The sequence below is a fragment of the Sorex araneus genome, chromosome 1, assembly GCF_027595985.1.
Source record: "Sorex araneus isolate mSorAra2 chromosome 1, mSorAra2.pri, whole genome shotgun sequence".
Classification (NCBI taxonomy): Eukaryota; Metazoa; Chordata; class Mammalia; order Eulipotyphla; family Soricidae; genus Sorex; species Sorex araneus.
This window is the reverse complement of record NC_073302.1, coordinates 439,974,969-439,993,203: the sequence shown is the minus strand read 5'-3', so window position 1 is coordinate 439,993,203 and position 18,235 is coordinate 439,974,969. Positions and strand designations below refer to the sequence as shown.

General features: G+C 41.1%; 1 protein-coding gene across 1 annotated transcript; it reads left to right on the top strand.

Moving 5' to 3' along the window:
• The first annotated feature begins 11,188 nt into the window (after positions 1-11,188).
• On the top strand, positions 11,189-15,888 carry LOC101549099 (trypsin). Its single transcript, XM_004608213.2, has 5 exons — positions 11,189-11,253; positions 13,398-13,557; positions 14,224-14,477; positions 14,999-15,135; positions 15,667-15,888. The coding sequence occupies exons 1-5, from the start codon at positions 11,214-11,216 to the stop codon at positions 15,814-15,816; spliced, it is 741 nt and encodes a 246-aa protein (XP_004608270.1). The 5' UTR covers positions 11,189-11,213; the 3' UTR covers positions 15,817-15,888.
• Positions 15,889-18,235: the final 2,347 nt, after the last annotated feature.

Here is an 18,235-nt window from a genome sequence, read left to right as displayed (position 1 = left end):
AGTGATCCTTATAAGATGGCGGTCGCCACGCCTTTCCCCTGAAAAGAAAAAGCCAAGAGAGAAAAACCTTTCCCCTCCTGGGTTGGCATGGGCTGTGGTTTAGCTCACAGTCTAGAGACATTTCGGCAAGAAGCTGCTGGTACCAAAAGTAGTTTAGCTGGCCTATGGGATCATGGTCGTCCAACAACGGAGAGGCCGCACATGTGTGGCCACTCGAGTTACATCTCGTCGGAGAGCGGGGCCGGTTGTTTTTGAATAGAGACATTTTTGTTTCAAAAGTTTTGGGGAACATCATTTGAAGCAGAGCCTAATATTTGAAAAGAGAATGCTGTAGCATGTGTGTGTGTGTGTGTGTGTGTGTGTGTGTGGGGGGGGGGGGGGGGTAGGTAGGTAGGTAAGTAGGTAGGTAGGTTGGTAGGTAGGTAGGTAGGTAGGTAGGTAGAAAGTGTATAAAAAGAAAGACTTGTAATCTTTCTCCTTGTAGATGCACAATGGATCTTCTTCATGAGAAGAATTCAAGATACATTCAATCTTCTACACTGTTGAAAAGATTCTGTACTTTGGCTTAAATTACCTACATAAATATAAATCACCATTTTAAGGTAATGGGCTTAAAAGTTACATTTCTTCAGTAGATTGACGCCATTACAGGAGAACATAGGTGGAACACCTGAAGCAGATAAATGGTGTTCAGAGAGGTAAACAGTATGGCTTATGCCATAAATGTCAAATAATAAAATAAGGGAAGGAGGGGGGTGGGAAGGAAAGTGGGGCCAGAAGTGACACAGGGATGGGGGAGAGGGAAGGAGGATCATGGGCACTTCAATATGAAATGACGTTGCTCATCAAGACCACAAACTTGAGAACTCTTGCAACTCCATTACCTAAACTATTTTATCAAGATTCTAAAGTACGTTACACATTTTTTTAAAAGCTGCATTGCTGGGGCATAAGCTGCCCAAGCCCAAGTGCTGCTTGTGCACATATGGCTGAGCACATGTGTAGCCGGCATCTCCCCTCTTGAGATGTGGACTTTCATGCTTTCCTGTCTAATGCTGGGATGTGTGTAGGGACTCTCTCCACCCTGGGTTCTCTCTTGAGCGCGTTACTCTCCACTCTCCCACTTTCTCTTCCTCCTCTTCTTCAAAACCTCCAAATAAAACCTTTCACTTAAAAAAAAAAGCTGCATTGCTGTGGGAAAAGAAAAAAAATGTCTCAGCTGATAAAATATCTGTAGCGTACCCACTGAGACACCATCGTCTGCATCGGGGGGTGGTGTGTATGGGGGTTGGACCACAGTCTGATGTGCCAAGGAGCTACTCCTAGCTCTGTACGCAGTTATCCTTGACAATGCTTGGGTACCATATGTAGTGTTGGGGGATCCAAACCAGGGTAAAAGCCTTCATCCCTGTACCGCCTCTCAGATCCAGTGCACGCCTCTCCAGGCCCACCTCCTTAGTTTTGGAACAAAGTCTCATCTTCAAATGTTTTCTCTTCATCCTTCTAAGCTCCTAAGGGTTTTACCCACAAATGGTGACAGTGATCATAAGAGGATTGCTGGGAGCTGTGCTGTGACCAGAACACCCTTTCTTACCAGGTCTCTCTGTGTGTTGGTACCATCACTGCTGGGCACCCATGGGTGCATCAGCCAGAGGATGCTTTCATCCATTACTGCCACAGACCATATGTGTGAGCACCTGGCTCTCCTGCATGTACGCATACCTGCAGACTCCTGCTGCTGGGAGGGGTTGCCAGGCAGAGAGGTGCGGGACTAGCAGGGCTTGTCTGTGCATGAGGCTTTCCTTCAGCATCCTTTGCCCTTGTATTCTCAGCCTAAACCTTTCTCTGTCATCTGAAATCCAGTATCTTTGTCTCCCCTAATCTTCAACCTTAACAATGAACTTGTGTTATTTTCTTTTTTCTTCATACTTAAAAAAGTTATTTTTATTGTCATATTAGTGTATTTTTTTGCTTGCACGTGGCCAATCAAATCCCAGCATCCCATATGAGCATCACCAGGAATAATTCCTGAGTGCAGAGCCAGGAATAACCCCTGAGCATTGCTGGGCATGGTATAAAATAAAAAAAAAAATAAACAAAAACCCAAAAGTCCAGTTTCTTTTGGCTAAGACACTGTAAAACAAGATTTAGCCCAGGCTCAGGGGTCAAACCCCAGGCAGCCTTTTCCCGAACACCACGATGCAGTACTGATAGCAAGGACACAACAAAGTGTTGTTGTGACTCTTGGTCTTGCCTGGTGCCTTTAGCTCCCTGATTAGAAACTCCCCATTGTCAGCACCTCTCGTGCTCCCTCTCCTGCACCCTCTGCCTTGACACACACTTTGCTTCCTTTCTTCTTATACATTTTTTGGTGTTTTTTTTTGGGGGGGGGTCACACCCGGCGATGCACAGGGGTTACTCCTGGCTCTGCACTCGGGAATTACTCCTGGCGGTGCTCATACGGGATGCTGGGATATGATAGGCCGTGTGCAAGCAAACGCCCTACCTGCTATGCTATCACTCCAGACCCTTTTCTGATACATTTTTGATAGCTCCTCAAGTGACATCTTGCAGTCATTTGGTTTGGTTATAAGGATGTGTGAAAACCATGCAGAATGGAATGGTGTTTGTGAAAGCAAGACCTCACTGTTTAGCTTGGTTTCCACCCCCTCCTTTCCAGACCTTCCAAGTGAGACTGGGTGAACATCACCTGTGATATCTAATTAAGCAGGTCATCAAACATCAAACACCTAAATTACAAGAGCATGGCCAATGAACATGACGTCATGCTGGTGAAGTTGATTGAGTTTGTCGTCCCCAACAAAAGCATGAACTCTATCCCCCAGCCCAGATACTGGCCCCAGAATGGAATTTAGTGTCCAATCTCTCTCCAGCTGGGGTAGTACAAAGAAACGCCACATGAGTGTTTTAAGTTGTATCTGGACATATAGCTCAACTCTTTTCATCTGTGCCATAAATGAGGCAGAAGATTTGGGGACAGACTTTCTGAATTTGGATGGCCTTGTGTTCAGGGAAGAAATGTATCTGAACTCCCTTTATTTGGTTTCCTGCTCTTTAAAATGGGGATGATGATAACAATAAGGCCTAGTTCGGGTTTAAGAATTTGATTAATCTATGGTAGAGATTGGCCTGGAGTGATAACACAGTGGGTAGAGTGTTTGCCTTGCATGCCGCCGACCCGGGTTCAACTCCTCCACTCCTCTTGGAGAGCCTGGCAAGCTACTGAGAGTATCCTGCCCACATGCAAAGTCTGGTAAGTTCCCCATGGTGTATTCAATATGCCAAAAACAGTAACAACAAGTGTCACAATTGAGACATTACTGGTACCTGATTGAGCAATTCGATGAGCAGTGGGACGACATGATAGAGTGATGGTAGAGATTTAGGTCAGTAAAAGGCACAAAGTAAGTGCTCAAGAAGTATTATTGTTATTATATCATTACTATTATTAAAAGTTTCTTGTTTCTCTTGGGATGACTTTAAATGGAGAGTTGAAAGAACTTGATTTGGAGGATAGTACATCTGTGCATGGGTGGGTACCACAGAGCTTCTATAGATCAATATTTTCATTATTCCCTTTGCTCAGCAATGAATTCTCCATAGGAAAAAATTCAGAAAAAAAGGAGGAATGAATCCATGCTCCCTGGATCTTTGTGGTGCCCAAAGGCTCCTGCACTCTTTACAGCACCTGCCTGCTCAATGCCTAACCTGGTCTGATCCATAGCAGCAAGATTTGTCTGAACTTTCTGGAGGAGGGGAAAGATGCCTGTCTGGTGAATTTTCTCTCACCCATTCTCTGAGCAATGTTAATGTAAAGGAGGTAGGTATACTTCTGACATTTTTATCTCACTGTGACCTACCAGGAGACTCCCACAGGGCATTTTTCCTCCAGGGTGCAAAAGCAAACGTGCTATCTACTCTGAAGTTTGCAACTATAGAAGTGGATCCAGGACACTAGGGCAGCCAACTTTGACAGCCAACCAAGGAAGGCTGTCTCCACCCTTCCTGGGCTCCATTAGATCCCACCAAAACTTGGTCTTGCCTCTGGAAGAACTCCTAGCTCTTATCTAAAGGTGACAATCAAATGCCTCCACCATTGCCATTCTCCAATGAGAAGAGTTTCTCCCCCAAAAGATCACCAAATATATATTTTTAAAAACTTCCATCACCGTCATCCCATTGCACATCAATTTCCTCTAGTGGGGAACCAGTAACATCTCCATTGTGAGACTTGTTGTTACTGTTTTTGGCATATTGAATACGCTATGGGTAGCTTACCAGGCTCTGCTGTTCGGGTGGGATACTCTCGGGAGTTTGCTGGGTTTTCCTAGAGAGATGGAGGAATCGAACCCGGGTCGGCTGCACGCAAGGCAAACACCCTACCCACTGTGCTATCGCTCCAGTCCCTTTAATAACTTATAAAGATTTATTTATTCATTTATTTGGCTTTATGGATCACACCCAGAGATGCTCAGGGATTGCTCCTCCTGGTTCTTCACTCAGGAATTACTTCTGGCGGTGCTTGGGGGACCATATGGAGTACTGGACAACGAACCGTGGTCTTCTGCACGCAAGAAAAATTCCCTACCTGCTGTACCATAGCTCCGGCCCAAGATCACTAAATATTATGCTGAAAACCATATAAGGATTAAATAAACTGGTTGGCTCTCTGTTCTCTTGAATTGGAGAAGCCTGGGATTTCTTGGAACAGTTTATATTAGCTTGGAATCTTTGGTACCACATGAGGAGCAACTTCCTTACTGAAATATTACAGCAAAAACAGTGGAAGCATATTGCTGAATACAAGATATTCTAGGTTCCATTTCTTTTCTGAAAATTTCTTCATCTAATATGTTCACTTCAAAGAAAAAGGGGTTTCGCTTGAAATAGCTGGTTATGCATGAACCTGTGATCTCTGCTTCTTTGCTAAGTACTTCCTTCTACTCTAACACCAAAGGAATGGAATAGGAGAGTGAATAATTCTGGAGTTTTGAGAGTTACAAAACTTTTAAAGAGCATTAGCACTTATGCCCAGCAACTGATATCCCACAGGATCTATGACTTCTTCCTAGAGCAGAATTCAAAATTACTATTTTGAATTTTTGAATAGTATTTTTTTCTAATTTCCAAACTGAAGCTCCCAGAATTATAATGGATTTTTTCTGAATTATGTTATATTTTCTTTAGATATCAATCTATTTTTCTTTATGAAATATATTCTATAGAAGCAAAGTGTTGGAAACTATAGAAAGTTGTTGGAAGAGTAGAGCTTGGAGAAAAATCACCAAAACAGACATTTTTTGGTGTACTACTTGAGTTTGCACTATGTGCTCCACATTGTGTTGGGGATATAAATATATTTGACTTTAGACTGTTTTCTTAGACAATTAATATGGGGTGTATTTTAATTTTCTTCTTATTAATTGTCATGTTCCATTTGTGAGCTCCATTTGGACTTTTGTCTGCTCTTCAACCGCCATCCTTGTTTATCTTTCTAATACAGTTTTATTTCCATCCAATAGGATATTTTGTCTCCATAATTTGCATTTACATATTGTTCTAGAAGCTAGGTTTCTGGGCAGCCATACCTGCATCTTTGATAAGAACTTTTTTTTTTTGTTAAATATGATTTACCATTTAACCTTGTGGGGGTAGATTCTGACTACCCAGACAAGACGGAACACTTGGGGAATTTAACATTTCTAATAGAAATATATTAGCAATATTGACACTTGAACAAAACTGATAATGTGCATCAAAAATTATGTCAACTTCTGTTCCCATTTTTTTCTGCTGGTGTTCATTCTATTTAGCAGGATATTAAAATCCAGAGATAAAAGTAAAAAATAAAACCAATAAGTTGAAGATTGAATTAAGGCCAAATTCTGGTGACAAGTTCATAGTCCTTTGAGTTCTTACCTTATATTGTATTACTGCTAATGCCACGATACAGTTCTCTCCTGCCAGTCTCATTTTCCTTCACTGCTCTCACCAACTCCAACAGCCCATCCCTAAAGCCTCAATTTCCCTCTTTTTTCTTGTTGCTTAAAACATTATTCAGAGTAACAAAAATAATGAGACGTTTTTCATTTTAAGACGTCTATTGCCAATATTAGAAGCAATATGTGCTAACAAGGAAGCAGCAGAGGGGTGGGGAGGAGATTATGTACATTAATGGTGGGAATGAAAAATGGTCCAGTCTCTCTGGAAATCAGTAGGGAGGATTTTTAAGACAGTGGAAATAAACTTAATAAACTTGCAGCCGACCCAGGTTTGATTCCTCCACCCCTCTCCGAGAGCCCGGCAAGCTACCGAGAGTATCTTGCCCTCATGGCAGAGCCTGGCAAGCTACTCCTGGCGTATTCGATATGCCAAAAACAGTAACAACAAGTCTCACAATGGAGACATTACTGGTGTCCACTCCAGCAAATTGACAAACAACGGGATGACAGTGACAGTGACAGATCTATCTGTAGAATATAAAAACTCAGATAAGAAGCTAAAGAATATGCTTTCATATACATGCAATGGATTACTGCTCAGCTATAAATTTAAATCATCCCTTTCATCGTGGAATAAATGGAATGACTGGGTTGCACCAAGAAAAGTTCAAAGGAGGAATAAAAATATTGGGTGGTATAACAAAGGTGATATATACAGATGTCAACAAACAACAACAAAAAACATTCAACGCCAGATGGAAATGAACCCTTGAACCGTGAGCCTAGGTGTGTCTGTGGGGGGGAGGGAGACAAGGAGCACAGAGTGTGGAGAGGGCTCAGTAGGTGGGAAAAAAAGTGAAAGCTACTCCTGAAATGCATATGGTGATTTAATTCAGAGGTGCCTGAAATGAGAAACAACTCATTTTACTCCAAGACATACTCCATTGTTAAAATTAATTCACTGTTCAATTTCATGTGTTCATGGGGGCACTCAAGGGGTCTTTCCTCCATAGCCTAGAGCAGGGTTTACAAATTATCGCCAGTAGTAAATGTGACAAGAGTCTGTTTTAATAACTGGTGTTTTGCTGGAATACAATTATATGTATCCATTAACATATTTCTTGTGGCAGCTTTCATACTAGTATGGCAAAATAGTTGTGGGATTCTATGCAAAGCCTAAACTATTTACCATGTGTCCCTTTATAAGAAGTTTAATAACTCTTAAAAACTATTTTATGGAAACAAATCCCATGTAGCTAGAAAAGAAATGCCTCCAAACTATTGCCATTCTTGAGTGTGGTTTTTAGAAATCTTAAGCGCTGGTCCCTGGGTCTAGTTTACTAAGAAAGAGGACATTATATTCATTAAAACTGATTTGTAACTGTCACTGTCATCCCATTGCTCATCAATTTGCTCGAGCAGGCACCAGTAACATCTCCATTGTGAGACTTCTTGTTACTGTTTTTGGCATATTGAATATGCCATGGGTAGCTTGCCAGGCTCTGCCATGCAGGCGAGATAGTCTCAGTAGCTTGCCGGGCTCTCCGAGAGGGGAGGAAGAATCGAACCTGGGTCGCCCACATGCAAAGCAAATGCCCTACCCACTCACTGTACTATGACAAAGATTATAAATTTACATTAGCATAGACATACAGGTTAGATTCAAGGTAATACACACTACACACTTTATACCTTGCTCCTTTTCATACTTTTACTGACATTATTATTGAAGTTGTTTTTATAAGTTTAGAAAAAATGTTCAAGGAATGAAATTCCTGTTTTTAAATTCCTCTATATATTGAAATGGTAAACAACCAGCAAAACCTCAGAGACTTGTGATGAATGAGCAAGGAGAGTGGTAGGGGAATTTAGGGAAAATAAAAACAAGAGAGAAAGAACATAAGGCTGCATTTCAAGGCTGGTGACCTTTGCTCCTGCCAGTGCAAATATTAATATATTTTCCAGAGTCCAAACAACCCCTGCTTCAGGTACATGATTAAATAATCCTTCAAGGTCTCTATGTCTTGCATATGCAAACAAAAGATGACAAGCACAGATGATCAAATATAGACACATGCATCTTGGACACCATATTTGAAGTTAGGTAAAACAGGTTAGGTTCAAGTCACCATGCTCAGTGTACTGACAATTCTCCCCAGTGAACCTTTTCCTGAGAAGCATCTAAAGGCGATGCAAACACACACACACACACACACACACGTGGGCACACACGTCTCTCTGTGGCTCTTTTGGTGTTGCTTAGAATGAGGATGAAACGATGATATTAAAAACAGAGCTATAGACTCAAAGCACAAGCAAGAGCATCTATTGGTCCTGGGGACTTTCAACTCAAATTTCCAGTCAAGCATCACAGAAGAAGCTGCGTAATCTCAAGAGGAAGAGGTGTCTTGTCATACAAGCTCCCAACCATTATGCAAGAATATCTTTGGATTTGCTCACTTCTAACAAACAACAGGCACACTTCACAATAGAGCATATCATAGTGTCATCTCCTCAATAGTGAGCATTCTCTAGTCACTGTCACTTAAAATAGCATTTTCTGCCACTTAGTAACCAGGTCTGCTCTGCTCTGCATTCACTTACAGGCAAACATCATAGACAGCAGCAGGAGTGATCCATGCTTTTCTCACCTTCATTTTGTCCAAACAGCTGCCTGCTCCATGTTACTATGTACATACCACTAATCATTTTCAATAGGATTTTATGAAAAATACCGAACCACTTTCAATTTACTATCCTATTAAGGAGCATCACTCATTTTAATGTGATTAGATGAAAATTCATCAACTCATAAAATACTGGTTTTGCTTTGTCAAAATTTCAAGAAAGTCATATATTTAAGACCATGGTATAACTATATCCCATGCACAATGCCCAGTGGTTGACATGAGACATATGTGAGACTTGTATGAGATTAAGTGAAGTTCTGAGTCATCATTTGATATTTCTTCCACATGTTTTAGAAGAAGGGTGTATCATCACACTGCAGTTATCAGATCCATGTTCCTTTGAGTCAAGATATTCATTTGTAAGTTTGCCATTGACTCTAGATAACTCATTCAATCTCACAACCTACTCTCTCTCCCTTCCCTATAAAAGATGATCAAATGATAAAGCCTTGGACATACCATAAAGAACTAAGGTATAACACATGAGCCAATTATTGTGAAAGTCAAACTATAAAATTTTGCTTTATATTATTAACAAAGATATTTAAATGAGGTTCATAGAAAGTCCTTAGGGAAGTGACGTATAATTATACAGCTTCTAACACCTCTTCATAAAGGTGTGAGCAGTGGATTTAACTGAACAGGTAGGAAGCATCCCCATGCCTCATTGTGAGCCCTGTATCTTCCCTTACACTCTTCAATATCTTGATGTTTGTAAATCATGAAGAATTAATCCCTGTCTTGTTGTACCACTTGCTCACTAGTTAATAAGACCCTCTTTGACCCAAAGATCAAGTCTTCTTTTCCCCATCTTTTCTCTAAAGGTCAGTTGTTGGGGCTGGAGCAATAGCACAGCGGGTAGGGCATTTGCCTTGCACGTGGCCAACCCGGGTTTGATCCCCAGGATCCCATATTGTCCCCCGAGCACCGCCAGGGGTAATTCCTGAGTGCAGAGCTAGGAGTAACCCCTGTGCATTGCCGGGTGTGAGCCAAAAAGCAAAAAAAAAAAGTCAGTTGTTCACAACTGGGTCTGATTTTTTAATACCAGTGAACATTTGACAAAGTCTACCATAAGACTTTTGATTTGCATCACTGAGAGGAGAGACTCTTTCTCTATTTGTAATGGGAGGTCAGAGGTTCTGATAAATATTCTTCATTGTACCGGGAACTTCTCCCAACTGAATAATTATCTCGACCCATATATCAATCTGCTGAAGTTGATTGAGAAATGCTGCCTTCCAGAAAATCCACTTCATATCAGCAAAGTTGCAAGTGTAAAGGAAACAAACTGACAGAGGGGTGATTTGCAAAGCAGAAGTATCACCCTAGGAGATTATTCAGATGTATTGTGTAGGAGTAGAATCTGGCTCTATTTAGCTAAAGGTTAGTCCTCACTGAGATTCACATTCTGGATTTTCAGATATATCCCATTAATTAGGATTATTCCTGCTGCAGAGGCAATATCTTGGACATTTTGGAATTCTATATGCTCTTGAAATCATACCTTAACTCTGTAAAGTTTAGATTGTTTGGCCTGATTATGTTCATGGTATCACATGGATCCCAAGTAAGGCTGCTTGAGTTTGAAGTCCTGAGCTCCTTATAGCTATGAAACTTTAAGTGAAATAATTCAACTTTTCTAAGCCTCATCCTCTTCATCTATGAAACAGTAAACATTTGTAATACTTATAAAGTTTCTTAGGAATATTATGTGATTTCATGCAAGTCAATCTCAATTATAGTACCTGACATAAAGTAAATACCCAATACATTTCAATTGTCTTGCCATTAGCTAATAATTATTTATTATACTGGTCTCTGGACTTCAATGAACTGACCAAGAAAGTGTTTCCTAGTGGTTAAGAGTATATATTAAATCAAAATCATGGGTTGGATTACTGAGCTTACAGTGTAGTTAGTATTTGCTATGAGACTTTGGTTAAGTTCCCTATACTTTTGTATGTCTAGTTTTTTCATCTGTAAAGTGCGATAGCAGTAGTTGTTCTGGTTGGTTTTAATAATAATCACGAAATAAATATAAGCAAAGTATTAGAACATGTATGGGATGTATGCTATTTACTAAATCCTAGATAAATGTGAATTATATTTCTTTATTTTTATTTATTGCATTTTTAAATGAGAATATCTTTTGAGGAGCAAGTTTTTTATGTTAATAATTTGAAGCTAGCATGGATATTTAAGACCAGAGTGAACAATGACAAGGTATCCTAGTCAAAGCTTACCATTGAGAAAACCAAATTAGTTGTATTTGTGTCTGGGAATCTAAGCATTTGTTGGTAACCCTGTTTGGTGATGTTTCTCTGTTCACCATTTTGGTGAACACTTTGCAACAGCTGGCTTCATTTACTCATTCCGATAACCTCTGGAAAATTAGACAAAGGTGAATGTTTAATTTGGTGCTGAATTATCTACATTTAGATTTGTAAGTTTCCAGTGAAGTCACCTTTTTGGCATCAGGGCCATAGTTTCAAAGGCAAACCTAGAGGTATAAATACCTGTGGATGCAAACTGTTCAGTGTATCACGTCTAGTGAGCAACCATGAAGTCTCTCATCTTCCTCGCTCTCCTGGGAGCCGCTGGTGAGTCTCAATATGTTAAGAGCTGAATCGGAAAATTACCAAGAGTAGACATGTATAGTTAGGATTGCAAGAAAAATCTTCTATGGAACAATGAAGATATTAATTGTACTTATGGTAGTGATGATTTCTTAAGGAACACAAATGTTAAATGATACCAGCTAAACTGAAAATAAGTAGATCACTGTTTATCATTTATTTCAAAGGTTCATTTTTATGCTTTGGAAGAGAGCAACTAATTTTGAATATAATCTCTGTACTCAAGACTCTTAAACTGTCTGATATTCTGTAGATAGCTAAGTGTTCTTTTATTGGGAAAATATTTCGGTAGGAAGCAGTGATTTGCGTAGAAAGTTGTCAGAGAAAACACGAGCTTAGACTATCTCCCCAACCTAGGCAAAGATGTTTTATTCTCAGGAATGAGAACTTTGAGCTGATTTTTATAAAACAATCCTAAGGATCTTTCTTATGTACAATACACCACTCAATTAGAAAAATAAATAAGACAATGATTTTATTCTATCTATTTACCTATCTATTTACTTTGATTGAGAAGTTCTCAGGAGTTCACTGATCCATATGCATTTCTTAGCCAGCCAGGCCAATAGTTAAGTGCAAGGGTCCAGAGATATAGTGTTACGTGGGCCCTGCAGTAATGGAGATACACAGACCGTCCCCCCAAACGTGTTGGGGACCTCCAGGCCTGCACTGGCTGGTACTAAGGGGACTATGTGGTACCAGGAATCCAACTGAGTTGGCTCAACTAGGTATTCTTCTTAACTTTTGTACTATTTTCTGGCTCTAACTTTTAAAATGTTTCGTGCTACTAGATTTAAACTACTCAAAATTACTTCTAAATTTGCCCAAATTGAGCAAGTATACATTGAACCCACCTGTCTTTATTCTTAGAAACATCTTTTACGAACTGACTTTAGAATGCTTGAAAAACAAAGCATATAAATTATTAACACAAACTTTCAGAGATTTAAGAAATCTGAATAAATCTGCAGACCAGAACACAATGGTGAATATTGATAAGTACTAGAAAGATAATAGACGAAGGAGTTTTATAATGTTCTATGAAAAATTCTTTTGAAATGAGCTTAGGTGAAAACCAATAAAAAGAAATTGAAGAGCAGTAATATAAAGTCTACATTTCCTTTTAGACAATTAGATGCTCAGATATCTCAGTCTCATTTATGTCATCACATGGGTATATCTGCCTTATACTCACCATAGCAAATAGACATGGTTACTGTAAATTGGTTGGAAACCTTTTGTATGGCTTTTGAGCAATGCTTCGTGGGTAAAACTTCTTCCTTTGTAGTCTCAAATAATAGCATTCAGTGCATTCATTGCATAAATAGTACTGATGAAGGTAGGTGTGTGATTATACATCCACATAGGAATGGTGATATGAAAGAAGTATATTTATCTCATCTAAAGAAAAATATTAGAGGTCAAAACAGATATTGCAGCAGACAAGGCAATTACCTTGCAGGAACTCGACCTGGGTTCTGTCGCTGGCACCCCAGACGGTCCCTTGAGCTTGCCAGGAGTGACTCCGAGCACAGAGTCAAGAGTAACAGTTTTGGAACACAGTTGGGTGTGTCCCCAAAACAAACACAAAAATTGGATATATTAGTGGTCTACGTAGCTTATGTATTGCAGAGAGAGAAATGGATCTTGAAAATACCAGGGATATTGGTGGTGAGGAATGTGCACTGGCGGAGGAATGGGTTTTGATCATTGTGTGATTGTAACCCAAACATGAAAGCTTGTAACATCTCACAATGATTCAAAAAAATTTAAAAAAAAAGAAAAATTACTTTGAATCCACCACTTCTTGATTATATGAGGGAAGGAAACAATGTCTGCTCTCTTCTGGTTAATTGAAGAAATGTAGTGTTAAAAAGATCTTCTGCGGGGCTGGAGCAATAGCACAGTGGGTAGGGAGTTTGCCTTGCACACGGCCACCCGGGTTCGACTCCCAGCATCCCATATGGTCTCCTGAGCACCACCAGGGGTAATTCCTGAGTGCAGAGCCAGGAGTAACCCATGTGCATCGCAGGGTGTGATCCAAAAAGAAAAATAAAAAGATCTTCTGAGATAGGTCTGCCTAAGAGTTTTCAACTTTTCTCCACCAGTTGCTTTCCCCGCTGACGATGATGACAAGATCGTCGGGGGATACGCCTGTGGCAGGAACTCCGTCCCCTACCAGGTGTCCCTGAACTCCGGCTACCACTTCTGCGGTGGCTCCCTCATCAACAGCCAGTGGGTGGTGTCTGCTGCTCACTGCTACAAGTCGTAAGTGACCAATGTTTATATCCCTGCTCACTGTGATCAACTCCATAGCACCATCAGAGTTCCTTAGTGATTTGGACTGTGGGTGTGAGCACTGAGGTTCAAAAATCCCTCAGGTGTACCCTATTCCCCCAGCACCAGATTGGATTGGTAACATGAAAAGAGCTATAGGTATCCTGAAAAGTGGCTTAAAAACATTAATCAGCAAAGACAGACAATCAGGGAAAAGATGGTATAGGTGGTTACAAGGCACAAGGCATTTGCTCTACAACATGTGAAAAAGAACTTGTGCTCCAAAAAGAGTCTCTCATTTCTTTGCTGTCACATCTCCCTACAGTATCGGTAACCTAAGATGTGCCAATTAATTTCCACCAATATCATCTCCCTCTTTGTCTGTCACTATCTTATTGGGGTGGGTTGGTTCACATTCCCATGCTGCAGTAGTCTAGTGAGATGGTTGTTGTGAGTCTGTGCTTTAGTGACAACTCCCTAGATGCACAATTGCTGAGAGGACTGCCTAATGAAGGACTAACCCAGAACCCGTGTTAATGGACACCCGGGGGTGGTGTCTGCGCTAGTGCTCTTGATTGGGTTATTCTGGTAAGGAGAAGAAGCTGGAGTTATGCATCTACAGAACATTAATCTTGTGTGTGTGTATGTTTAATATAGCCGCATCCAGGTGCGTCTGGGAGAACACAACATCGAGGTCACTGAGGGTGGCGAGCAGTTCATCAACTCCGCCAAGGTCATCCGCCACCCCAGGTACAATGGAAACACCATTGACAACGACATCATGCTGATTAAGCTGAGCAACCCCGCCACCATCAACGCCAGAGTGGCCACCGTCTCTCTGCCCACATCCTGCGCATCTGCTGGCACCCAGTGTCTCATCTCTGGCTGGGGAAACACCCTGAGCAGTGGCAGTAAGTGTTGCCTGGAATAGAAGCAACTAGCATAAGAATATCAGCACTGAAAGGCAAGCTGAGGATCACTCATCCAAATTGTCACTGAAAGCAAGATTTGCAGAGGGTAGTGCATACATGGGTTCTTAGAATATAATCATTGAAGTTAGAATAATTCCTTTGCTAAAACGCAACAGAAGCCTGCTCTGACAAAGATGTCTGTACATCTTCAAATGAGGTGTGATGAGTGATTTTCAGAGAACTAGAAACTGAGCAAGTGAACAGAACAGAAGATAATACATTTACTGCTAGAGGTATAAGCCTGTATTTGTTATGTGGTACTCAGTCTATTTTAAGAACAGTCTCTGGTTTGAGATCTATCACTGTTTCTACTGTCAGAGAGAAAACAGAATGGTTTGGAAAACTTCCATTTATTGGCTTCCCAAAGTAAGAACAGGGATGTTCGTATAGAGAGGAGAGATAACGAGAAAGCAATGTCCAGGAAAACTCTGGGTAATCTATCTGTACTCTTGTATCAACAGCCAACTACCCTGAGGTCCTGCAGTGCCTGACTGCCCCCATCCTGTCTGACAGCACTTGCCGCAATGCCTACCCTGGCCAGATCACCAGCAACATGATGTGCCTGGGCTTCCTCGAGGGCGGAAAGGACTCTTGCCAGGTTCCTTTCTTTACTCTCCTTTTACCCGGTTCAGTCTCCTGCATCTCTGCTCTATTTCCCCTGTCCAGACAAGGAAACTTGATAGTTTGTACCTGGGATAGATTATGGGGAAAAATAGCTCTGGGTGAATCATGGGCTTTATTTTTGTGCTGTCAATATTTTGGGTTCAGTGCAAAAAAGATACACAGAAAATGATCTACACACAGTACGTCCAATTGCCTCTTCTGAGGAGGTGTATTATAAAAAGAGTCTTTGAATGGGGAAAGGCTAGGTGGGAAACACTCAATTCCCTGGTTCTCACCTCTTTTGGTATCAAGAAGCTGCAACTAAGAAATGAGGATATGGGAGTAGGGAGGAGAAAGAATGCAGACTAAGAAATGAAAAAGGAGGGCTAGGTTTCAAGGGATGTGAAGTGTGTCTTGGAAGTTCATCAGCTTGGGAGGATGACCCCAGAGAAACCCAGGAACCCTTTGAGCCTTCTACCATCTGGGGAAGTTGGGGAATCCTAACTGTCCTTTTGTTCTTTCTCAGGGTGACTCTGGTGGCCCCGTGGTCTGCAATGGACAGCTCCAGGGCATTGTCTCCTGGGGCTACGGCTGTGCTCTGAAGGGCAAGCCCGGTGTCTACACCAAGGTCTGCAACTACGTGAGCTGGATCCAGCAGACTATTGCCTCCAACTAAATCCTTTATGTCTCCATGACCCATCCACCCCGACCCAAACAAATTCATTCATGTCTGAAATTGGTCTCTAAATAAAACCATTTCTCTGAAATATATCAAGACCTGTTGTCATATTTTGGTTTGTGAACTTATGCATGCAACAGACAGAAAAGTATAAAAATAGATATGTGATTGACATAGACCAGAAAATTAAGATAGAATGTTAAAGCTTGCTTACTCATAACCTAATTTTAAAAATATAGAAATTGCCCCTTAAATGCCATCTGTAAGCTATGGGCTGTGTCTGAGTAAAGCAAGCTTAGGGAAACATCCTAAGTAGGAAACATACTGCTACGATGAGATCAGATAGACATACCTGATCTCAGCTATCCTCGGCCGACTGGGTAACAATACAGACAACTTGTCAGGGAGTTTCACCCTAGTAAAGAATTCCCATGTTCCCATACACAGTCCCCATTCACACACATGTCTTAGTTATTTATCCTTTGTTCTATGAACTAACTCATTATGAATGGTGTATGTGTTAAGGGAGAAGAGTGAAATGTAAGTTGTACCTAATAAATCGGTCAAGGAGACTACTATTGGGGAATGTCTAGGCTAATTTGTGTTCTAGACAAACCACAGCATCTGTCTTTTTCTTTTCCATAGGCCCTGCTGGAAGACTGAAAGTGTCAATCTGATTGACTTGATTGTGGTGATCCATCACACGATTATTTTTTTCTAATCACTTACTGTGTTCTAGACTCTGTGGCATCTTAATGACAGGAAGATAGTCATCACTATTCTGATCTGATTTTTAGGCAAATCACGATCACGATCATGAAATCCCGTTAATCATTGATTTCTCAAGCGGGCTCAGTAACCTCTCCATTCGTCCTTTTCCTGAGATCTTAGAAGTCTCTCTCGACTTGGCCCTCCCAAGGATGTCACACTGGAGGCTCATTCAGGGTCAGGGGAATGAGATCCAGCTTGTTACTGGATTGAGCATATGAATACATCATGGGAAGCTTGCAAGGCTGTCCCATGTGGGCAGGAAACTCTCAGAAGCTTGCCAGTTTCTCCCAGAGGGAGAAGGTGGCTACAAGATATCTGGGAGCTTCTGGGAGCTCGCCTTTAAGTCTCTGGATGTTGGCCATTGATGGGATTACACACACCTGGGTTCCTCTGCCGATACCTTCATGCGTTTGGCCTGTCTGATATGTGGAGAGGGGCCTCAGGCATGGCTCTAGCTAGGTTCTGGTCTTCAGCCGCCTGGAGCTCTGCTTGGGGTGGGGAAGGAAGCTGGAGCCCATCCCCTTCGAGGGGCCCCGGGGAAGACAGCCAGGCATGCGGGCAAGACTCTCTGCTTACTTTGGCAGATACTGACAGTAAATTTGAAAGTCACATTCAATTGCCCAATGTCATTCAACTCATTTATGGTAAAGCTGAGATAAAGCCCAATCTTGTCTGATTTCCGTGCATAACAATTGCTGCCAAAAGACTCTCTTTTATGTCTCTTAAGATATCTGAAGTTTTGTAAAGCTATGTAAGGGAAGCTTTATAAACCATAAATGCAACTTTTAAAATTGCTGGAATCTCATTCTTTTCTATCTTAAAACTTTTTTAATTGAACCACCGTGAGATAGCCCATTACAAAGCTGCTCATGATTGGGATTTAGTCATATAATGTTCCAGCACCCACCCCTCCACCAGTGTACACATCTCAGCACCAATGTCCCCAGTTTGCCTTCCACCATCCCTTAACTCTCGCCTCCCCCTAGCCTTCTGCTGTGCCAGGCCTTTTTCTTCTCTGTCTCACTGTCTCTCTCTGGCTCTATCTCTCTCTCTCTCTGAAAGATTATCCTGCATATCCTTTACCTACTTTCAATACTCAATTCTTATCCAGCATGATCATTTCCAATTATTATTTTCATACATGTCCCTTTTATGCCTTACCTACCCTCCACTCTCCACACACTTGTGGTTGATTCCAAACATTGACTAGTCCTCCTGGCCCCTGTTTTCCTCGGCCTTGTATATTAATCTCATACATTTAAAAATATATATACCACAAAAGAATGTTGTTATTCTATATCTGTCCCTCTTCTTCTGATTCATTTCACTCAGCATGATTCTCTCCATATCGGACCATTTTTAGGCACATTTCATGACTTCATTTTTCCTAACAGCTGCATAATATTCCATTGTGTAATTGTACCGTATTTTCTGTATAGTCAACTGTTCTAGGGTACACAGTTTTTTTTAAGGTACTGCGTATTGTAAAAAGTGCTGCAATGAACATAAAAGTGTCAGTGGTGTTTCTGCTGTGTTTTTGGACCTCCAGGCTATATTTCCAGTAGTGGTATTGCTGGGTCAAATGGAAGCTCAATTTATACTTTTACATGGAATGTCCTTATAGTTTTCCAGAAAGGCTGAACCA

Bases quoted from the DNA above. Each gene is read 5' to 3' on its own strand.
- LOC101549099 (XM_004608213.2), top strand. From the start codon at position 11,214: ATGAAGTCTCTCATCTTCCTCGCTCTCCTGGGAGCCGCTG. The intron at 11,254-13,397 runs GTGAGTCTCAAT...TTTCTCCACCAG, and splicing joins CGCTCTCCTGGGAGCCGCTG to TTGCTTTCCCCGCTGACGAT. The intron at 15,136-15,666 runs GTTCCTTTCTTT...GTTCTTTCTCAG, and splicing joins GCGGAAAGGACTCTTGCCAG to GGTGACTCTGGTGGCCCCGT.